A 24936-nucleotide genomic window follows, 5' to 3' on the forward strand; every position below is an offset into this window, starting at 1 on the left:
TGTGGGCCAGCAGACTTAGCCTCACCTGGAGCTTGTCAGAAATACAGAATTGCAGGCTTCGTGAAAAATTTACTGAATCAGAATCTACATTTTAACTATCCCCAAGTACTTGGTATGCACTTTGAAGCTTGAAAAGCACTGGCCTTGATAATCAATTTTAGGAAAGAAAATACTCTTTAAAGTATCTGAGTAAATTAAGAGGATAAAAGACACAAATATCAGAAATAAAATATAATGTTGAAAAAGTAATAGTGAAGAGCATGTTAAATTATAGAAAAAAAGTAATTTTTTAAAGAAGTATTAAAATATTTTAAATATATATATTTTATTAAGTTTAAAAAATTGAAGGAGAAACACCAAGGAGATGAGTATTAGAACTTAAAGAGGGTCTAAGAAAATTACAAGGAAATGGGACAGGATTCAAATGTATAAATTGCCCGTTATGAAAACAGTCATGGGGATGTAAAGTACAGCACAGGGAATATAGTCAATAATATTGTAATTACTACATATGGGTACTAGACTTATCAGGGTGATCACTTCATAAGTTATAAATGTCTACTCACTATGTGGTATACCTGAAACTAATATAATATTATATGTGAACTTAATTGAAAGATTTTTTAAAAATTTTAAAAAAATTACAAGGAAAATATTGAGTTAGCACATGCTAAAATATCTCTGAATACACATAATAAGATAGCAAGGGCAAGAATAAACTCTAAGCTATTAAATTAGAAACTTAGAAACAGAAGAGATATCCCCAGAGGAACCCAGTCCATATTTCAAGTTCGAAGTACTGGTATGGTGAGTAAACATTATCCTAAAAGAAGAGAATTAAGGTCATTTGTGCAAAAAGCAAAGAATAATGCAAATTCCACAAGAGCTGTACTTTTTGTCTATTTTGTTCACTGATATGTTCCTAGTCTATAGAAGACTACTTGGCACATGACAGATGCTCCGTAAATCTTGATTAAATAAATGACGATCGTTAGAGAAGAATGGTGTTAGAGGGAGACTGAAGAAACTGACATCCAAGGTCTAATTTTAATGTTCATTGATGCTATCATAAGGTGATAGACTGATGGACTAATAACACAATTTTTAAAAATATAACTTTCTAATGATTACTATGCTGATAAGTTCAAGTTTTCCATGTTCCATAAACTTTTAGAGATATTATTGTATAACTTACTTCATTAAATATGTTTCTCATTTTGCAAGCTTCAATATGTGACTCTATTTTGAGGGAAATCGATATAAATCCTTCAGCAGGTGTGTTAACTACTGTTGATTTTCATGACAGAATAGACACTTAAAGGATGAACAGATTTGGCACATACGGAACCTACTGAAGGAACTGAGTGAAGAGAGGTCAGAAGGAGTAACAGTTGTAACAAGAAAGGATGTTGAAACAGCAATGAAGGAAAAGTGGAAGTTTGAAAGAGACCAGGAACAAAACTTGAAAGGTGATTGAGGGATTTAGAAAATTATCACAAAGCTGTATTGAGTTGTTTCTTGATTATATTAATGCTTCTGTTTCTTCACACGTTCAAAATGCTGTGAACATTTTTCAGATGACATCTTTATCACCACAACCACAAACACATGTAGGTAAATGGACAGGAGAAGGAAATAACAAGTGGGTAGTAATATTGAAACTAAGGGAGGAGGAAGAATAAGGGCAGTGATAAAACACAAAGACAGATGAAAACCATCTGACTCTTATACACCAGACAATATCCTCTTAGGTACCACTCTGAACTCCTCATGGTGGACATATGTTCTTTCTTTGGAGGAATTCTCCATTTTGTGGCTTAATTGGCTTCGGCTTCAGTTTAGACTTGGGAATGATGAGGTGAATATAACCATGAAGTTTCTCCCACTCCAATATCTCTAAGGGAGCTAAGCCTCCCATTTAGATGTGGAAAGAGGGATTAGAGTTGGAAAAGGGGCAGTTTGGTTGAAGTGGATAGAAATGATGCTAGATGCAGAAGATGAAAGACCCAGGACATACTCTTGCCTTGGGCTTAAAAAATACCATGGTCCTTGGGGGTAAGTCACACACAGTTTGCCACATGTTTGTCTGTTTTTTTAATTTCTGTTCTTTCATTCCAAACTTGCTGCTAAAACTTCTAAAACCACTTTTGCCAGACATCTATACATACCATCTCTGCTAAGAAGCTGGAAAACATGATAAGAGACTTGAGTGCTATCAGAAAGCAATGCTAGAAGCTGAGATGCAAAACAACGGTTTCCTTGAATTTCTCCAAATATTTCGGAGAACCTCCTTACCCAAAGCACTTTGCGCAGAGCAGGCATTCCATTCATAGATATCTGTTGTTTTAAATGAAGTTGATTCCAAAACAAAACATTAATCAGCAAACTTCATTTTTTGAGTTCTCTAAAACTGTTCCCATATACCTCCTCCTTCTCGAGTCTCTTTATGGGTAACGGTGACATCATAAGGTAGGTAGATACCATATTTTGAGGGCTCCTCTCCAGAAGAGTTTTGCTTATGTTTGGAAGGAATATTTTAGTAAGCCCCTTGAGATGGGGGTAGAACCAAAACAAATACTCAGATGTGCTCACTAAACTGCCTTCGAAGGAGAATGGGCCCAGTTAGTTGAGGTGTGCCTATTTGTGGTCTGGGCTGAGTGCCGGGTATGTGTGTCATACAAGGCTAGGGCCGAGCTTGATGACTGAGCCCAGCAAAGGAGGACTAGGCATGTGTGTGGTCCAAGGAAGAAAGAAGCCCACAGATGCTGAGGAGGAGAGAGAAAGGGAAATAGATGTATCAGAAAAGATTTCTGAGGCGGTTATGTTATGTACTGTGACTCAGTTTGGTTTGTGGAGCAGTAGCTGCACCTTCACGTGGCAGCTTCAATCAGGGCAGAACCTCAGACTCATCCATAGTAAATCAGAATCTGCCTTTTGGCAAGATCCCAGGGGACTCCCATTCACAGGGAGGTTTGAGAAGTACTAATGTAATCCTTTTTTCTCAACTTTTAGTTAGGACTCTTTCAGTTGCAAGGATTAAAATCCAATCCAAACTAGTCTAAGAATAAAAGGATGTAATTTTTTTCATATAACCAAGCAGAAAAGGCAGGGGGCTACTGGCCTGGACCCAGAGCCTCACATGCTATCAGATCTCAGCTTTTTTTTTTAATTCTCTTTCTCCCCCTCCCTATCTCCCTTCCCCTCTCTCCTTCCCCCATCTCCCTGACCTCCCTTACCCCTCTTCTTTTCTCTCTGTCTTACCCCTGAAAGTTGGCTCCTTTTTCTGAGGCCGTCGTCCCCATGAGACTGGAACTCTAACCATAGACGCCTCTGATCTTACATCCTTATAACCTCAAACCAGAGACAAAAGAGACATGTTTTCCCCCAGTTTCAGTGAAAATATTTCTACAGAAAGATTCTGAGCATGTGCCTAGCTTGAGGCACATACTTACCCCTGGACCAATCCTTATGGTCAGGAGAAGGGGCCACTGTAATTGGGCTACTTATTTGACAAAGGGTAGGAGAAGTGTGTCACTAGAAGGGAAGGGAAGGAGGGGTTCTGTGACAGTAGAGCAACAGCCACCATATCCACCCCTTTCAGAATCTTGGGTGATTATCAACCAACATTTCCCTCCAAAAGCTGAATGTGGCGCAGGGCTGAGACAGAAGCAGTCTGCTCAAATAAGAAGACAGCAAACCATCTGGATTACAGTAGTCATTATTTAATGATGATAACAAGTGCCATTTATCGAGGGATTTTAAAATATATAATCTTATTTATATTTTTGAAAAAAGTGATGTCTGGAGCCCTCTGGACTACTGGACTGAAGAACATCCCTCTGGCCTGACTGGATGCTTCAGTCATTCCATAAATATCTATTGAGCACCAAATAATGGCCAGACTCTGTGCTAAGTACTGGGTTTACAGAGATGAATAAGATGTGATATTGCTGCCAAGGAACTCTCAAACACGATAGTATGTGGTAGTGAGCAAATAACTGTTAAGTTCATTGTGCCTGGCTCTTTGTAATGCTTCCTTTTCCAAAATATTCAGAAGGATGATATTCAGCCTTAAGACTGAGTAGAATAGCATGTTTAGCAAGTGTACCAGGGCAAACTGAAAGTTTATATAGTTGACATAGCTCAATATTTGTATACTTTTAACAGGGAACTTACTTTTCACTCTGAAATCTTATAAGTGGGGGCGGGGAAAGACATGTTGTTATGACTATCATATGCTATCATTTCACACAAATGAACTTTATATGACAGAATCAAACAACTTACGAAAATTGTTGCCTAGGACTATGGAATTGTAATAAGGAAAAATCACTTTGCCCAGAGGAATAATGGCCAGAAAAATGTCAATTCACTAATAAGAAGTATATATGATATAATATATTGTACAAGATAGGACCCTCATCAAGCTATCATAGGAATAATTTAAGCTTGTGGGCTCCTAGGCATATAGCTTGTCTATTATAGCTCTCAATCACAGCCCAAAATAACACATCTACTTTAGAATTGGAGTTTAATTTTACTTAGATTTTGAACCATGAGAAATGGTTAAACGGTAATTTGAATCATTTAGATTCCCTTAAATTGTACGTATAAAATTGAATTTATGAGGTAACAGCATTTTAATACCAGACCCTAACTTCATAAAATCAGCTTGCAATATATAATGGTTGCAAAGACAATAGAAATGACATGGTGTTTTGATTTTCTTTTAACAGATATGCGCTTGCAAATAAGTAATGCTGAGAAACTATTTCTTGAGAAACTTAGCGAGAAGGAATATTGGGAAGAGTACAAGAATGTAGGGAGTGAACAACATGCTAAACTCATTATCTCCTTACAAAATGACATCAATAAAGTTAAAGAGAATGCAGAGAAAATGTCAGGTCAGTTGCAACAAAGCTAGTTCAAGTTCAATAATAATCTTTAGAGGGCAGACATTTGATGAAAGAAAAAAAAAATGGGTACTCCCGGAATCATTCATTCCTCTCTGCTGTCAGCACAAGCAGCTATGAGTCTAAGGGCATGGGTAGAGGGCAAGGGAGGAAGTAGAGAAACTATCCTGGGACTACTTATGAAACTGAGAAGGGGGAGTAAAAGGATGGGTTGCTGGGGTGTGGAGAAACCCTGTGAGCAACTGACTTCGAGGAGGAAGTTTCATTCAGTGGGTGGTATCTGTGTGCTCCCACACCTGGGTCTGGGGTAAGTCCACTGAGTCAGGAGGGTCCTGGGACCGGGTTATGCAGGAAAGGAAATTCACCTGAGGCAAGCCAAAGCAACCCAGCCAGGCTGGACAACTGGAATCATTATGCTCAAGTAAATGGTAAAGTTGTAGTCAGAAAACAGAGAGGGTGTGGAGCAGGACACATCAGATGTGACAACGCTTACCAGGGGTAGCCCTACGAACCAGGAGGCCACCTTTCGCTGAAGTGAAAATACTGGCTTAAAAGAACACTAGAGACCCAGAGACAGGAAAGTCATAGGATAGAACAAATGGGAGAAAGCCTGCCTGAAAGAACACTATGGGTGGATGACAGCCCTGAGCCCTGCTGGTGGCGGTGCCTGCATTGTAGAGGGGTTCGTGTGAAGTCATTCCCATCATCCCCTGCTGAGGCCCTGTGCAGAACTCTGCTTCTGGACCAATTTTTATATAAGTTTCTCAGCTCAGGCCCTCTGCACCACAAATGGTAGTACAAATCTGGCCCCAGATCAGTCTGAGCTTGCTTGGATTTATAGTTTTTCAAAAGATTTTCCTCTTCAAAAGAAAAATACAGAATGAGAGTGACACCCACCAACCACCGTCTACCCACAGCCTCTCAGATCCTCTCGCTAGATGAGACACTATTACCCGTTTCTTATGTAGTCTTTCAGAAATATTCTATGCGCAATTCAATATATACATGTATGTCACAAATAGCATGCTACAGATGTAATTTTTCACTTGCTTTTTCATGTAGCAATATGGACAGCCTTAGAGATCAGTACATATTAGTACTTCCTCATTCTCCCAATGGCTACTTTGTTTTGTTGTCTTATAATTTTTTAACCTGTCTTCTACTCATAAGCATTTAGGTTATTTCTTGACTTTTGCTATTAAAAATAATGCTGAAATGAATATCCTTACATATATCCCATATTACTGCAATAAATATCTTTATATTTACATAATTTAATTTATGTGTATCTCTAAAGAGAAATGGTTGGTCCAAACAGCTCATTTATTATTATTTTGATAGGCTTGGCCCTCCATAGAAGTTATACTAAGTTTACTCCTCCTGGCATCTATGAGGATGCCTATTCTCCCACATCTTCAACAACAGGGGATGTTATTCAACTTTCTCTTCTTTGCTAATCTTATAGGTAGAGAAAACAGTGTCTCATTGTACCTTTAATTTGCAAGTCTCTTATAAGCGAATATCTTTTCATAAGTTCAAAATCCATATGAATTTGCTTTCATGTGAACCATCTGTTCACTTCCTTTGTCCATTTTTCTATTGTGTTGTAGAGCCCCTTACATTTTAAGGAAATTAGCTCTTTAACTTATATAAGGCATAAATATTTTTCCCACTTGTCATCAGTCTCTTGTTTGTGAGGTGTACATATGAGTAAATTTTATAATTTTATAGTGCCCAACTTATCAGTCTTTGATTTTATGATTTCTGAGATTATGAATAAATTCTCTAATATTTTCTTCTAGAATTTCATGGCTTAATTTTTATATTCAAATTTTTGATTTGTTTTTTCCAGTTGCCCAACATCATTTATCAAATAACCCATTTTTACCCTACTGATCTGAGATGTTGACTTTATCATACTTTAATTTGCCATGTATATTTAGATCTCTTTCTGTACTTTCTATTCTGTTCCATTGATCTGTTTATGTATTTGTGCCCTAGTACTATACTTTTAAAATAGTTATTGCTCTGGCATGTTTAAAAATTTTTAAATATTTTATCCAGCCTTTCTTTATTTTATATTTTTTAAGTAGAGTGATCTCATATAAACTTAACTCATCATCTTGATTAGAAATTTGGGGAAAGGGCTGTTATGGGCTTCTCTTATTTGCTGTTAGTTTTAGGCACTTCTCCTAACCATGCAGCAGCAATTCTTCCTGGAGACTTTAAAGCGCTTTTGGGGCCACTAATTGGACACAGTGAATATGAGCAGGACTCTTAAACCGATTTATCTAAAGTCTTACTACCGTTCTTCCCTCTTCTTCTCCCACTCTCCCTTCTTTCATGATTTTTCTGGAATTCTCCTCCCACACCAATGATCATGGGGTTTGTGTTAGACTACTTTACTCACAAGGAACAAGTACTTTAGAAAGAAGGGGGTTTCTTGTAAGTAAAAATGCCCTCATAAGAGGAGGCTCAGCCTTAAATGAGAACTAGCACCAGAAAGTGGGACGTCGGCTGGAGGTGGTCTCAGTCAAGCGAGAGCTTTCCTGTCCCCTTCCCTGCTCCCCTTCATCCCTGAGGGAGGAGCCATAGACGCTCAAGGCGAGGAAATGGTAGTAGTGGGTCCAAGTTAGGAAGGGGGATAGCCGTAACTTTGAATAAATTTGAAAGTTTGATTATTATAAAAAACTGGATACATTAATACTGATTGGAGGACCTCTTATTATCAGAAAGGAACCAGAAAACTCATAGAATTTGCCACGTATCTTACTGAAAAAGAGTTACTAGCCTCACAGTAGGAATTTTAAAGGAAAGAGACAAAAATTGGGTCACTTGATGTCTCACGGTAATTCGTTAGATATAACACTCCCAGAGAGGAATGGGAGGACTGAAGATGGAAACAGAAGGCCATTGGATTAGTGGTGGCCCTAGGGATGGCTCCTCTCTACATTTATCTCTCATGGTCTGTGGCATCTCTGCTTTGCTTTGTGCCAGTCCCCATTCTCTTCTTGCTTCCAGCAGACCAATTTTTGCAACATTCTCCAGCCCAGACTCAGAAGAGAACAGGGATGATCACTTATATAATCAAAGAAGACCAAAGACCTTTGTCCTTGCCTCCTCATGGGTCACGATTGGACCCAGCATAAATCATTCTTTGGTCGGCTGTTTAACCCTGCTTTATTCAGTAGCCACACTGAGTGCTTGAGGCAGAGGCAAAAAGCATCTAGAGCTGCTTCCTTGAACCTTAGCTAGATGTTAGGATTTTGGATATAGAAAACACAGCCACTGATATATCCAGGACAAGGCTCTGTCTCTTAATAAAAGAAAAGGAAACCTTGGATTGGGCCCAGGAATAAAGTGTGGCGTTATTACAAGTCATTAGATAATAGAGTCACAGATCGTTTTTTCTTTTGTCCCTCATTGGGTACATAGGACAGGGATCCATAAAAGTTCTTTATATACTGATAGTGAGTTAAAAGACTTGGGTTCAAGTCCACCTACAAAAAAGTAATATTACTTCTTTGAATGTCAACTTCTTCATCCATAAAATGAGAGTCACTCAGTAATCTCCAAGAGAACTCACATTTCCAACACCTGCTTTTCTATATCTTATCTCATCTAATTCTTATAAGTTCTTTTGAGTTAGATATCACCGTGCCCAGTTTAAAGATGTGGAGACAGAGGCCCAGAGAAGTTAAACGCCTTTATCAAACTCACAAACTTAGTAAGTAATAGAAACAGGATTTGAACCCAAGTGTGTCAGACCCCAGACCAATATACTTCAAATAGTCCTCCAAACTCTGTGATTCAGTGACATAGGGATGGCTCTCTAACACACACTGTGCCTGAAGAAATGCTACATGGCCATTATTCCCACCTGCCTCTGTTCAGTTTTCTCCAGAAAGGGCTGAAAGGAAGCCACCCCACAGGAGAGGATCAGCACAATAAAGCCATGTGACACCAAAAGTGTGTGAAGAGTGGACAACAGACTCCCAAAAAGCTGTGGAGGAGGAAACCAAAGCAGAGCCAGAAACAACAGAGAAAGGAGAACAGTGCAAAGCAAGCTTCGGCCAGTGTGGTGCTGTGGTCAGCTTCTGAGAAGTGACATACTAGGCTGGGCATCTGAGCAGCCAGCAGTCTCAAGGCACGAAGCCGTGATCGCCCGCTCTCCCACTTGCAATGCCACAAAGTTTATGAGAAGGAGCCTTCTACCTACTCCCAGTTTCTTTGGCTATATTCACAAATGAATGGTTAATAATTGTTACCTGAAACATCTGAATCGTAAACGATAACAAAAAAGACTTTCATATCCTCCCTTGTGCTGGTTACTCTGCTTTTAAAAAGAAAAACAGTCCATAGACTTTTACATGGAATTTGAAACAAAATTGGATGTTATTATTACTTTTTCAGTGTTAGTATGGCACTGGAGAGAGAGAGCATGCTACAATTTTAGTCAGGACATATTTGGTCATCTATTTTTTATGACTTACAGCAGAGAATTAATATTTAATATTATGAAGCTCCAGATTTTATGGTTTCTTTCAGAATGTAAAATTCATTACAGCTAAACTCTGATCAGCTACAACTTTTAGACTGATTGTGTGTCTTGTTGGGTAGAAGTTTCTAATAATACCTAGCATTAGTCTAGTTGAATGGGTCCTGAATAGAAGAAATTCTATCAGCAATGAGATTGGAGTGATTAATATATTCAAGTGATTACTCTGAATGAGTAAGAAAAATACAGGTTATAGAGATGAGCATATGAAGTTTGGAATAATGAAGACTTCCAATTTCTTATTCTCCAGATGTCAAGTAAAACTAGTTCCCAAAACCTCATGAACTTTCTTTGTTCATAAACCACTGCCTCAGTCAGACACTCTTGTTCTGGCTCCATTAAAGTCAGAAACTGGCCATTACAGCCCCCCTTCTGGCTACTTCACAACTTGGGGAACGTGCCTCTTCTCCCTTTTCACTCCCCCTTCTCCTCCCCAGCAAAGTTGCTGCTGCAGTGCCATCTTTCGCTGCTGCTAACTTGTGCTGAAGCCTTAGATCATCGCCCACCAAAGACTTGAAGTTTGCCAAACTTAATTTTCTTCAAAATATTTTTAGTATCTGTTGTTTCCCAGGGACTGCAGTAATAGAAAGATATGGAAGAAAGTTTTCATATTCTGCTTTCAGAGTTTCCATCTAATAGGAGAAGTAGTGATGCCAGCACAAAGCAGAGACGAGGGCTGGATAACTCCTGCCCAGCTCCCTGGTTTCCTTTCCAGAGTCTTAGTTTGGCTCCAGACTATTGAAAGACCAAACCTACAGATCTCCTGCCCTTTAGCCAAAGACCCCTGAGAGTTCTGCTTTAGCTGACTTGGTCTATGAAGGAAATTTTTCCTTTAAAACAATGTCCTAAACGGCAGTTAGGTTCCACAGCACTTTTGGTACAATACTATTATTTAGTTACAGAATAAGTTAAATGGGTCTCTGTACCAGGCCAGAAATCTAGCAACTGTAATTCTTAACATCTCTTGTATGGGAAAATACTTTCTGACTTCCAAATAATTATCCTTCACGTGTTACAAATAAAATACAACTGATAGGCACATATAACATAGTTGTTATATGTCATAAAACACAACTAACTTTGTTCTTGGGTTTCAAATAGTACAATTCCCTCCTGTTGCACCCTGTTGTCTCCCCTACTTTATTCAATCTTTGCTCAAATGTTAACTCCTCAAAAAACTTTCTCTGATCGCCCTATCTAAAACAGAGAATCTTAGTTTTTCTTTATTGCACACATCACTGCCTGAAATATGATTTATTTGTTTGTTTATGTATTTATAGTCTGCCAGGGGTTGTCTCTTATTCGGCAACATTCCCTGTGCCTTAAATAGTGTCGCGCACATCAAAAAAGCTTGATGATGACTTGCTGTAATAAACAATGAGCAAACTGGACTCATTTATCCAGCTTTATTTCTCTCTACTTTGTAAAGCAGTCTTAACGTCACTGCACATCACTTTCCTTAAACAGGGGTGTTGACTCTATAATCTTTAAGCACCTTTCAAGACCTAAAATTTTATGATACTTTGCTTTCCCAGTTCTGACATTGGTGACATGAAGAAATCTGGAGAGGATAAGGAATCCGCACTTCTTCATCTCCATCCTGCTTTCTTGCTCTGAGCCTAACTCAGAGCCAGGCCGACTGATTTTCACAGCCCCTCTACCATTCTCCTCTCTTCTCACTTTGCCTTTCCTATACCAAGAAACATATGCCAAGATTCTTGGAAATTTAGGTAGATGGAGTGAGATGTACAGGATGCTACTCAAGCATAGAATCAAATCTTTAAATCTCTACTGTGGAATCAGAAGTTGTGCATATGAAGGGTACAAATCATACACATACTAAAGCGTTGGAAATTCTCCCTTCGGAGAGACAGTCCTTTGAAAACACAAATATTCCTGGGAGAGACATCATCTTACACTAATTCTCCTTAATATGTTAGTAAATTTTGGGGGTACTTGTTCTAATCGAAGGTACTAGATGCTTCATTAAAAATGTACTCTAAAAATTCAAGGGGGGGGATGTGTAGAAAGGAGAAGTGGGGATCATAGAAGATAAAATTTACTAACATCATAGTTTTATTCAGTATCAGCCTTGTTAAAGCTTCTAATTTTCTTTTTAAAGAACAATATAAAATCACTCTGGAAGATGCTAGGAAGAGAATAATCCGAGAAACTTTGTTGCAACTGGACCAAAGGAAGGAATGGGCCACACAGGTATATTTCAATTTTCTGAAAAACAAAACAAATATTTTCCCCCTATTTTTTCTTGTGGTATGTTATAATGGTTAAGAACTTGGGTTCTTAAGGCAGGCAGTTTGAGTTTAAACTAAATTTGTTACTTTTCTGTTCTTCCATTTCCTAATGTATAAAAAGGGAACAATAATAATATTTACCTTCAAAGAATAGTATGAGGATTGAATAAGATGATTTCAGTAGCATAATGCCTCATAAGAAGCAAGAGCTCAGTAAATTATTGTTCAGTTATTTTTAAGTATAATAATGATGGCTATAATAAATTATTAAATAAAAGTTTAGATGCATTGTAGAATGAAATGTAATTTGTCTAAAATAAATTAAAAGTACGTTCTTACATATCCAAAACCTAAAAGAATATACCTTACATTACTTGAGCTTTAAACATTTGGACTATAAAAAACTATTTGAGATATAATTTCCAATCTTATATGTTTTCTAACCTCTTTGTTTTGCAAAAAGTATCTGATTCTCTATTCTTTTCACTCTCCTTCCCCTGTCCCCAGACTATCTCCTAAACCCAGTCCTTGCTGGGTTTATCTCTTCATCTGGAACATCTCTTCTTGAGAATCATAAATGTCTGTTTTTTTCCTAAAGTTCTTCGCTAAATTTTAGTTGCTGTTGTGTTTTGCTTCCCTGTTAGCTCAATTGTTCATTTACTGTTATTATCCTATCGAACGATTTTTACTGATCTACACAAATACAGAGAGGATATGGAAAACTGACTGATGGTTTGTCTGCCCATGCAATTCGGCCACTTGGAGACTGAATATGACTAAATGGTGAAATCAACAATTAAGTGACCTGACCATAGTTAAGATGATTAAAAGTGTATAGTAGATCAAATATGCTTTCAGTATACACGTTCAATATATAATGAGGACTCATCAGATACTGTTCCTAGTATTTTACATTTAAGTCTCTCAACAATGCTATAAGGTAGAAACTTGCTAATGAAAAGACTGAGGCACAGAGAAATTTCGTGACTTGTCCAAACCAAGTGGCAGAATCAAGATTCAATACAAGGTGTCTCCTTTAGATCATTGCTCTTAATCATTACACGATACATTTTCTTCTCTCTACATAACCAAATATACACACATAACCAAATATACAGACATGAATTTTCCTCATTTTATCTGGCTATTTTAACATACAGTTTAACTTCTGTAATCCACTGTTGCAGATCATTAGCCAATCATTAGCAGATCATAGCTTATTGGAGTCACCTGAGAAATTTGTTTAACCCAGGTGGCACCTGGGGTGCACCCATAGAGATGCTCATGTAATAGACCTGGGATATTGCCCGGGCTTCTGGATTTTCAAAGCATCCAGGAGATTCTAATGTGTGACCAAAGTTGAAAAACACTGTTCTATTGTTAGTGAATTAAGCCATTAGCCAATTAACTTCAGTTATGAGGTACTTCCTACTTCTGTTCAAATGAAATTCTATGTTTGAGGAAACTAGAAGTATCAGTTATAGCTGGTGTATAAAAGTTCCTGGTTCCTAAAAAATGTAGGTCTGCTCTTAGTTCAGTTAGCATTATTTAAAGAAAAAATATATATACTGTAAATCTACCAACTCTAAAGACTTGGATAAATTTGCCCTTAACATATTTTTAAATTATTTCTGTCCATGTTTATGAATGAGAAGATTTTCCTTCATTTCTTTAGGTTGTGCCCTTCAGTTGCTGAATTTGTAACATGGTATCCATATAAAAGTACCTCATAGATAAATGTGATCTGTCATCCACTATAAAGTTCCTTTGGGTGGCACTATAAATATCCAAGTAATTAAAAATGAATTTACATTTTATGAACCTACTAAGTAAGGCTTTTACTGTTTTCTTCATCTAAAATGCCTTTTTCCCCGCAAGGAGACTGTCTAGCCTGCCACCTGAAACTATTTGCTGTTAGGTTTATAAATATGTATATTGCCATTACTGACATGGGAGAGGAGAGAGTGGTAGAGGAACTGTGAAAGTCAGTAGACCAGGTTCGGAGTTGGACTCAGAGCAAGAGAGGAGGACAGAGATGAAGAAATGCAGATTCTCTATCCTCTCAGGCCATAAGTGTCAGAATTGAGAGCGCAAAGTATCATAAAATTTTAGGCCTTGAAAGTTACTTAGAGTCAAATTAAAATGTAGTAATGCAATCTATTCATGCTTTTGCTAGATGTTGAATTATGTCTTTACCATAAACTTGAAGAATGTTTGATCACTGCAGCTTAGCCATCTAAATGTGGAGCAGATTATTTAATGATTGATTTTACCATGGCAGTCAGATTCAGTCGCAATAAAGGCTAAAATGAGTAGACAGCCATTGTCCAGTTCTTTAAATTGCCTGTATTAGGCAGTGTACACCAGCAAAACAATACAGTAGGATAGTAAAGAAAGAACAACTGAAACAAAAGTTCTTAGGTATGTGTCCAAAGTAATTACAAAACATAACTTAAAATGAGCAATTAGATAAGTGGATTGTGCAACACCATTGCTAAAATTGTGAATCATCATGTGACGACTCTTCCTTAATAGAGAAACTTTCTTTTAGAATTCTCTAAGGTTCATTGACAAGGGCAGCTATCGAGAGATCTGGGAGAATGACTGGCTAAAAAGAGAGGTGAGTGAAATTTTTAAATACGATTTTTTTCTCTTTTTTTTGAACTGGACATTACTTTTATTTATGGAGTCATAGGGAAAGCATGGAACTGTGTCTGACTGGGGTAAAATAAAATTTAAGTGGAGTCTTAATCTTATTACCAAATGTTACTCAGTGAATATAAATAATTTTAATAATAACCAGAAATCATTTTTGGCATCACAATTTACAAAGTATACTCAAATGTACAAAGCTTGTTTATGCCCTAAAATTGATCTGGTCTTCCTCAGGACCCCACTTTCTCTGGGTGATGGAAACAAGGCTAAAGAATTGTCCTAACCTCATTGTCTGTAGTTATAAATTGCCTCTTTGAGATGACATGGTCTCCTTTGGATGAATGTTCAGTCTTTTAGGTTTGTTCTCCTCCTGCTCTTCTCTAAGATGGACCTGTCTTTTAAGATGGAAGGTGGGACTTACATGTCTTCTTGTGGAGAGTGTTAGTGAAGAGGGCTCAGATTTATGGGGTTTCCTTTAGATCCTTGCTCCCTCTGCTTTCCGATGTGGAGGCATTGCTTAGTCCACTTTCTGCTCTGCTGACTTCTAAAGTGGGCTGCTCTGACCTTTTGGACATTGTGTTTCAGCCAACACCAAACCCACAGTTATAACCATTTGCCAGTGGCCAAGATGTCCCTACCCACTGCGATCTCTACGTCCCATACCAGCTTGGTCCTCAGGCTCTCTCCACGCTTCCTTCTGGAGAGCGCACAGGAAATAATGGATCCAGCTGTCCACCTGTGTCCTTATACCAAAGTTGTAATACAGCTCTTGCTGGATATGGTCATATGAGGACCCCTCTAGACCTACTTGATTATGGGATACTGCCCTATTTTCCTGGCATTGTACATACTAGTCCCTCTGCCCTTACCTCCTTACCTTCATCTGCCTGAAGAACTTCAACTCTTTCTTTGGCACTGACTTCGATTATCAATTTCTTAGTGAATCATTTTGCGACTCTCCCAGGAAGTTTTAAGTGCCTTTCACCCAGTGGTCTTCTTGTTTCATTGTAATTCATACTAAAATATGTTGAAATCGTCAGTTTATGCATCTGCCTTGTCACTGCAAAGAGCGGGCTATACCTTTTGACCTGTATATATCCATGAAATCGAATAAATAAGCTGTGCTCATTAAATAGTTACTGAATGAAAGAATGTCCATGAGTATAGATATATGCATTGGAGGGATGAATCAAATACATGGCTTAGATCTTGGGTGAAGATGTGAAAGCATGTTATTGGATGAAACAGGCAGGTAATTTTTGGTTTAGATGTTATAAGAATGCTACAAAGGATGTGCAAAACTCACTACAGCACTCTGAAATTTCTTTTACATCCAGACAAGTAGCAACCAAACTTATGCTTAGATGCCATCTGTGAAAGAAAATACACCATCTTTTGGGAGAATTCATTTCAACTACACACAGCTCTTGTTATCAAGTTATTTGTATGTGATTCTCAAATGTACATCATCACCACTAAATTGTGTGTGTCTTTAGCTGTGGATCTATATTTTTATTTACCCACCAAGTATTTTCTCTTGTATGTCCCAAAGGAATTTCAAATCCAACATACCTAATGCAGAACTCATTGAATTTCTCCTTAAATTTTCTCCTCCTGCATTTTTTTCTACCATCTACTTAGATACTTAAGGCAAAAATGTCACTGTCACCTTCCCCTCTTCCCTTTTCCTTGCTCCCTATTTGACCAAATAGAGTTGGTGAGTCTAGGAAACAAGGAATTTAAATTTTAACATGCTTCCTATGATATTGACAATTTCTTTTTAAATTATCTTTATAAAGTCATGGTAAATGGGAGTCCACATAATTTTCAAAAAGTAATCCCCAATTATTAAAAAGAAATGTTGATTTAAAAACTCAAGATGAGCTCAGTAGTTAAAGAATATTAGGGAGGAATTTAGTTCTTATATTTTTATTAAATCAAAAGTATGATCCTGATGATTATAATTTAATAGCTCAACTCATAAGGTATCATAGATGCTAGGTTTAGAGAAAATGGCTATAAAATTTACATTTAACTGATAAGAAGGGCTGTTTTGGTGACTTGATCCTTGCTACCAAAGCCACAAATTACATTTTGTTTTGTTTTATTTTTTACTTCTCATAATTTAGTGGAAATAAAAGACAGAAAAACGTCAGGTTTAATTGAATCCTGAGCAAAAAGAGCTTAGTAATAAAGAACAAATCATTTCAAGGAAATTCAACAAATTGAATTTCTCTTTATTTCAATAAATATTCATTCTAGCATTATTAAACATATTCACAAAATTAATTAAAACCATTTCTGGTTATAAGTACTATCACAAGAATTGAAAATTGCCTGGAAATACAACAGTGTGTGTCAGCTAATTTATTTGAGGAAGGTTTAGAATGAATAACAAGGGATACTTAATAATGGAACTCCTAAAAATATTTCTCCATTTAACTCTCAACAATAACAAAAAGCTTAGGTCCCTGGGAAGAATATGAGACATCCTGTTGCTTGATTTTCATTATCTGGTTTTATTTAGCATGCTTATTGTAAAAATGAAGAAAAATTAAATTTCCAAGTGACTTAGACTAACTTAACAAATGGACAGCCAGAAAAACTAGACAAACGGATTCCAAGAGGTTACCAATCAGAGTTTCAAGTGTGAGGAGGCATAAAGTTAACTTAGCTCTTGCAGGGGAAAATTTCAAGAGCATATATCTTATTCAGGATTGTAGATCTCTGACTAAATTATTAACTACTAAGTTTTAACTAAATTATCTTTCTCAATTTCTTAAGTACGTTTCTTGGGAGTTTAGGGAAGAGCAGGATTGAGGAGGGAAAAGTGGTCTTCTACTTCCTCCTTTTCATTTTCTTACCCCAAAAATCTAAAAGTATCTATATGGCTATAAAAAAGAAACTAGTTTTCATTTTCCTAACGTTTCAAAAGGCTGGGCCCGAGATAGCCATTGATGAGAACGTTACTTAGTACTCTAAAGCGGTAGGCGATGCCAGAGGATAGGCTTAGCTTAGAAGATCGGACTTATCTCCCCAAAAGGGCCTTCATTTTCAGCTTTGGAAAGAGACCAAGAACTGCTTGTGCTGCCTCCCAAGCATGCCAAGCCCTTAGGTCAAACATTTCCAAATGTTCTATTAATTCCTCTTGTTTATAACCTCTAACTATAATTTCTTTCTCATCCTTTGACATTTGAAAACTATAAAATTTTCCTTAAGGCATTCAAGCTTGTAATCAAACTGATTATCTCTCAACATATGAGATCCTAAAGCACCAATCCCTAGTTTTGTAATTTAGTATTATGGACTTAAATGACTTTGCTAAATTGGTTAAAGCAGGTGGATAATATATTCTTTCTAACTCCAATCCACCAGCAATATTTGAGCCTTTTCTATGACACTGGTATTGTTTTATAATATGTTATTTGCATATTTGTTCACTGGATTATAAACCCTTTTGAGAGTAGGCATGCCTAATTCACTTTTGCATCCTTCTACATCTAGCACAGAACCTTGCCCATAGTAAGAATTCAGTAATTTAATAAATAACTTATATGATAGAGGTATGCATATGATCATATACTGAATGCTTCCAGATTTTAAAATACAATAATTAAGTCTCAATTACAAATCAAAATTGTTAGTTATCTCTTTCTAAGTACTCATCTCGGTTACACTCTTGGCATCTCCCAACAAGAGATACTAAATCTAAACCCCTGTGCCTTTTTTGTCTGATTATATTTTGTCAAGACACATTACTTTTTCCTTTAACACATTAGTTTATCTTTGTTATTCTCACCAGCCTATGATTTTCTATTTTACACTCTTACTTTTAATTCTTCTATTATTCTGACCTTTGCCCATGAGCAGGTCTTATTCCAGCACCTGTACAGCTCATGCTGTTCTGGGAGGGAGGGAGGTGAGCTGGGTTCTATTTAGTAACATTCTTCTATGTATTCTTCCCAGTATCAAGCCTTCTTTAGACAAAAATTATCAAAATACAAGTCTTAAAGACCGATGAGAACTGTATCAATAGAACCAGCAAATTTTGTTTATATTTGAGCTAGCCATATTTCTTCAGTAAATGTTAATTAAACCTGCTGTGTCTGTCTGTGACCATTCATCACCTGCAAGACAAAAACCAGACTCTTTAGCATTATTTGCCTCTTCCCTAACTACCCAGTTCCTCTCCTACTTCTCCTCACCCCTACTTTATATCTATCTACACCAAAATAATTGTGCCTTTACATATGTGGTTCCTTCTGCCTAAAATGTACATTCTTGTTAACCTTATATAGATCCTCACTTAGCTATTAATACAGCATACTGATAAATTCATTAGTATTTTCTTATTTATCTTTGCCTCCAACTCGTGTATAAGTCCAGTGATGTTTTTGAAGGATAGAAAAGGACAACTCCTGTCATTCAATAATAACTACTTAACCATGCAAACAAATTCTGCAAATGACCTTTTTAGAGAGGAAAGACAAAGGAAATTCCAATAAATAATACTGGATATATCTTCCCCTCAGGCAAAAGCACTTTTAGGAATTGAATTTCTTATCAAACACTAAATAGAACTAAATCAATAAGTACCAACCATTCATTCTCATCTTCTGAGAACAGATTGCAAATCATAGGAAGGAAGTTGAACTATTGGAAAAAGCTATTCATGAACTGGAAGAAGAAAATTTGGTGCTCATCGATCAACTATTCAATTGTAGACTTGTGGATCTCAAAATACCCAGGTGAAAAATTTTAATATTTCTAGAAAGTATTTTGTAAACATTTGTATCTGTAAAAAGTTATTTTTAAGATGATTTAATTTTTTAATGCATCAGCCAGATTGCAAAAGTTGAAAAGAAAGCAATTCATAAAATGGCCATGGTGAAGGTATAAGATTATTACAACTGACCATTGGTACAGTGCAAACTTTGACTTGCTTTTTCTAGCAATGCGCTGCAGTCATAATAGTAAAAACTTAACGTGAACACCAAAAATGCTGATCTTCAGAAGCCTCCAGGCCAGCAGGGAATATGGGCATGAAGTTAAATGCGTAACAGTAAAGTGGAAGGTATATTAGGTACAGAGTTCGCAAAAAGGCGGGAGTGATCAACTCTGTGGTACCTTCTGGAAGTGTTCTGGGCTTCCGGTTACTTTGTGGACTATAGAATCATTTCCTTTGACAGTTAATGAAAGAATCAAAATACTTCCTAGACAGAAAAAATAGCTTATAATTCCAAGTCACATCTATTCCTGCATAAGAAAAAGCAAATGTGTACATGGCTTTGTATTTTAGGTTCTCTCTTTTTATTACCTAACGAAGAAGTCTTTATATACCAGTTTTGATGGAAAATTAGAGCCCTGGAATATGACAGAATTTAAAAATTCAAAGTGGCATTCATAATTTGAACAAGTATTTAGAAACAAGAAATAATCTAAATAGTAGCATGTTTAGGGAAAGAGGAAACGTGCAAGATGGGAGAGAAATGTCTGAGTCTAGGAATTAAAGCAGAGGAGTTCAACATGGTAGAAGGGCCAGGAAAAAATTTTCGCCCAAGAAGTTCATGTTGCTTGTGTGGCATGGAAAAATGCTATTTGAGATATAAGAAAGAATGTTACTTACAAACTTCCTAATGTGTTCTAAGAAGTGTGGATGCAGGTAAGATGTGGAGTTTTTGTTTGCTGGGTTAAGTGATAGGTGTCAGGATACAAGACTGGAGAAATTGGGGCATAGTACAATTACCTCACAGGCTGAAAGCTGGGTGGGGCAGGATAGAGAAAGAGGCAACCTGCCTCCTTTCCACAATTTATGTGTGCTATCCTAGAGAGGTAAATACCATTGTAGGTGATGTAAGCAGATGAATAAATTGGTTGATTGGTGAACTCCTGTATTTCCAGATTTGAACCGATGCCCTTTAGGAGGTGAGGGTCTCACTGTCCCCCCAGTAGGCAATAATCTCTTTTGCCAGCCCTCCTCTCTATAATAAGGTCTCCAGTTCCACACTTCTGTCCACCTCTAATCCTTGCCATCTGCTATTACTGCCACCTCTTGTAATCATGTCTAATCTCTGCCAGCTGTTGCTGGTGTTGTGGCTTCTAACCACTGCTCTACCTGCTCTCCGCTGTCCTCTTTTCCTCTTTTCTGAACCGGTCAACCCTTAGAAAAGAGCTACCCTATAAATTGCCAACCCCACTTCCTGCTTTGGTCAGCTCCGTCTGGTGTATCTGATTTGGATCTGACAAGAATGTGAAGTGCTAATTATAACAAGAGAACTCTTTCATTGGCCAGAGAGAACTTGGCAAGGACAGGAAGGGAGATGAAAAACTTTTAATGGGGATTTTCATTAAGTTGTTTGCTGTGTCTTATGCAATTTAACCCAATCCTCTGTCTTCCCTACAAAAATCTTCAGTGAAATCTACCTTGTTCATCAATACTCTGTGGGTTAGTTTTCTTTGGTGAGATATATGAGTGTTTAGTCTTGTTTCAGAGTTGAGAGAGATGAAATCAAAATCTGTGTAAGGAAAAAGAAACAGCATGGGCGACTTAAGAACTCAGTTATGTACCCCAGTAAATGCTTCTGTAGCACCCTGAACTTTTTCTTTGTAACTCACGTTTATCACACTGGTGAGTATTTATCTAGTGTATGCTTCCTTGCTAGATTATAAACTCCTTGAGGCAACCGTTCAGGACATTTTAGAAAGATCTGCATAAAGAAACAGAGAAACATGTAAACTCTCAGTTATCTGTTACACTTCCTATCCAGAAGGATAACTTTAAATATATTCAGAAGCTTTTACTGTACCCACTTTCAAGTCAAAGAAATATAACACATATTGTATATTTTATAGTAACTTCCCTTTCCACCTTTTTGTTGAAAATTCAGTTCTGTTTAATAGTAGTAGGATGGTGACTTCATATAATAACATTCTTTAAAATATTTTCTGTATTGTTAAATATCAAGTGCTGCTGCCCTATGGTGGTACAAAAGTGGCAATAAACTAATGATTAAGAGAGAAGCCAGATTTATAAAGGTTACGGCATTTAGTAAGATCTTAATTATTCAAAACGGTAAAACCAATAGAGAATTCTATGGAAATTTTCATTCTGGTCTGTCTACCTACAGACCGGAGCTATACGTGAAACTAACCCTTACTAAGCTAAGTATTAAGAAGGTTTTACAGATATACAGACACTGTGTGTAGTTACATTATTTGCTGAAGACGTAAGCATTTTGAATAATACTTTATTCGTGTTCTTTAAATAGCTGACAGTGTGTAAACCAGGGATTCACACAATTCAGGGATTGTTTGCTGGGATGAAAAGCATAGGGGGTTGTTTGCATATCTACAAGGGTCCAATTGCTTCATGCTGTCTTCAGGCAAACTTAATGGAAATGCCCTACGGAGCTTTCAAGGCATCATATTTTCTGATTGATAATTCAGTGGGAATCCAAAAAGGCAGCAGATTAAACACTTGTGCACAGAGCTGCAACAGCAAACACAACTCATGGGGCTTGTAGCTGAAACATGCCATTCAGTGAAATCCAGAACCTAGATGTCATCTGGATTTCTACTGCTCACTGTCTTTCTCTTTTTCTCTTTATTTTAAAACCATCCCGTTCAGGCCACTATCATTTCTCACCTGGATTATTACAACAGCAACCTGACTGGTGCCATGCTCACTCTCATTTCTGGGACTTTAGGTGTGTTTATTCCCTTATCATGAGTTGCCCTTCCTTCACCCCGTGCTCTTCCCTGGCAAACAGCTCCTGGCTCTTTAAGACTCAGCTCGGCTTTCTTCTACTCCTGGAAACCATCCCTTGCCTCTTAAACTAATCCAGGAGCTTCTTCTCTCTGCCCCACAACACTTCTCACACCACACTATTACCCATCATTGTACAAACTATCACCCTAAAATACTATAAACCTGTCTGCCACCCCACTGGGCCTTATACTCCTCGAGAGTAGAAACTATGTCTCATTTTCATCTATATGGCTCCAGGATCTGGCAGAAAGATAAACACTAATGAGCAAGTAGCACAGTATTTGCTGGCTGACAGATGGCTTTTCTTATTTCTTCTTTCAGGCGACTATATCTTACTAAAGCTGCTGGACAGGAAGTGCCACCTGAAGAAGTGCTTTTAGATGTTCCAAAAATATATATAGGTATTATTTTATTGTAATGATGGTGGTTTCTTTTTAATTTAACAAACACTTATTGGGCATCTATTATGGGCAGGTACCTTACATCCAAGAGCTAGTCAGTGAAGAGATACACACCAGCTCCTCATATTTCTCTTCTTGCAGCACTTGTCCTAACCCATTTGCTTTCTCTAGTTCTATATTCAAGTCAAAGTCACCATGTTTCACAGGAATTAAATAGATAGTGGTAGAGAGGTTTTCTTCATTGGCGTGGTTTGGTTTCCAATTTAGCCAACCAACTAAAAAAACCAACACACGCAAAGGTTCCCATAATTACTGTAACTTATTAGCCAATAGAAGAAAATACAACTTAGAATTCTGAAAATGGGGCTCGCTCTCACTTAAATACATAGGTTCTACATTTCTAATTCTCGAATTTGTCTCCTCCAGCAGATTCGCAAAGGTCTTTCAAATTAAAAATGTACTAATTATGTATAGTATTTTTATTTTTATCTGTCCAAAATTATATATAATTAATTAATTTTCATTCATCCCAGAAGAGTCAAAATTGCAACCTGTAGAAGAAACAAGTAGAGACATGATGAGCCCATCAATTGAGATCAGTGCTTTAGATCTTAGTAATGAGGACAGCATCAGATGTGATGAGCATCTGAAGACAGATAAAGAACAAGACTCACGTACAAAGTTTGAGGCCCCTGATGTGAAATACTTACTGTATGAGGATGAGTGGGATTTCAAGGTAAGATTCATGAGAAAATTTTGACTACTAAGATAATGCTGTTTTATTAATTAATAGAGAAAATTAACCTGAAATATGGATATTGAAAAATTCTATTTGCAATTATTAGTAAAATTTACCCACCATTCACATTTCTCATTGGATACTATTTTCACTCCTACTCTTGCCCAGCTTGCTACCTATATTCATGTACAGACCTCCATTACTAGTGTATCATATAGGTTATCTAATGCTACATAACAAATTACCCCGGACTTAGTGGCATATAACAATAATTACTTAGTTTCCTTCAGTGCTTCTGTTTATGAGGAATTTGAGAAGGGCTCCACAAGACAATTCTCACTTGACTCTCAGGGAGTTGCAGTCATATGTTGGCTGGGGTTGCAGTGATCTGAAGGCTTAATGAGGGCAGGAGGATCCACTTCCAAGCTGGTTCATTCACATGGCTGGCAGGTGGATGCTGGCTAAGCTGGGAGGCCTCAGATTCTCTTCACATGGGCCTCTCTATAAGGCACTTTTATTGTCCCTTTATTATGGTGTCTGACTTCTCCAAGAGCAAGCATTCCCAGAGACAAAGATGAAAGCTGCCACGTTTTATATGACTTAGCCTTAGAAATCATACACTATCCCTTCCATCATAATCTATTAATTGATGTAGTTACAAAGTTCCACCCCAAGAGGAGAGGAAATGTAGCTTGTACATCTTGAAAGAGAAAAGTCAGCACTTTTTGTAAGAAAAACATGTAAGATAAGCTATATATTAGTACAGCCATCTTTGAAAAGTACAAGCTGCCACATGTACCTGGAGTATCAAGGCTTTTTATGTTAAAACCTTTTTGGTACATTCCAATTACTCTTACATCTACCCCCAAGCTATTTTCCTTGTTGGTATACTCAGTAACTTTAAAAGTTCTCCTAGAACTTAAAGTCTTATAGGTGAAAGAGTGATATAAGAAAGCAGAAGAAACTGAATAATTCAACAAAAATCATTTCAACTAACTACAACTCAGGCCTGTTGCCATCAATTGACAATTTAAGGACCAAAGTTCTAGTCTCTATAACATTCAAACTCCCCATGAGTATCTTGGAATCATGACACCTAGTATGTTATGATGATCTCAGGCTAGTGAACAATTGTCTACAAAATTCCAAAATTGCATACCATTTGGTTGACTGAAAGACCTTACTTACCATGGATGTTTCTGATGTGGTGAAAATAGGATCGTTTATGTTATGGACCCAGTGTAACTGTAACAGGACTTAGGGTCTTCAGGAGGTAATTAAGGTTAAATGAGGTCATAAAGATGGGGCCCTAATCTGATAGGACCGTGGCCTCATAACAATAGGGTATACCTTGTGAGGACACAGTGAGAAGGCAGCCATCTGTAAGCTAGGAAGAAAACTCTCACCAGAACCCAATCATGCTGGCACCTAATCTTGGACGCTCTAGCCTCCAGAACTGTGAGAAATAAATATCTGGTGTTTAAGCCACTCAGTCTATGGTATTTTGTTATGACAGCTTGAGAAGACGAATACAGTATATTAGTATTCTGAAATATGTGATAGATGTCTACCAATTTGCTTTTCTCCTATCTTAATTTACTGTAGCTCTGTAATTATGTTTTTTAAAAACTAAATATAGTTATATGCAAT

At 37.2% G+C, this 24936-nt stretch overlaps 1 protein-coding gene across 1 annotated transcript in view; it reads left to right on the forward strand.

Moving 5' to 3' along the window:
* The window catches only part of CCDC83 (coiled-coil domain containing 83), a 37635-nt gene that overhangs the window by 11936 nt on the left and 763 nt on the right, over positions 1–24936 (forward strand). The window contains 10 exon segments of the mRNA XM_039848231.1: positions 1307–1469; positions 4737–4904; positions 11594–11685; positions 14275–14343; positions 19005–19126; positions 20370–20392; positions 20395–20426; positions 20428–20465; positions 22468–22547; positions 23081–23283. Of these exon segments, the coding sequence (XP_039704165.1) occupies positions 1307–1469; positions 4737–4904; positions 11594–11685; positions 14275–14343; positions 19005–19126; positions 20370–20392; positions 20395–20426; positions 20428–20465; positions 22468–22547; positions 23081–23283 (990 nt within the window).

The sequence above is a fragment of the Pteropus medius genome, unplaced genomic scaffold (assembly GCF_902729225.1).
Source record: "Pteropus medius unplaced genomic scaffold, Ma_sr-lr_union100, whole genome shotgun sequence".
Classification (NCBI taxonomy): domain Eukaryota; kingdom Metazoa; phylum Chordata; class Mammalia; order Chiroptera; family Pteropodidae; genus Pteropus; species Pteropus medius.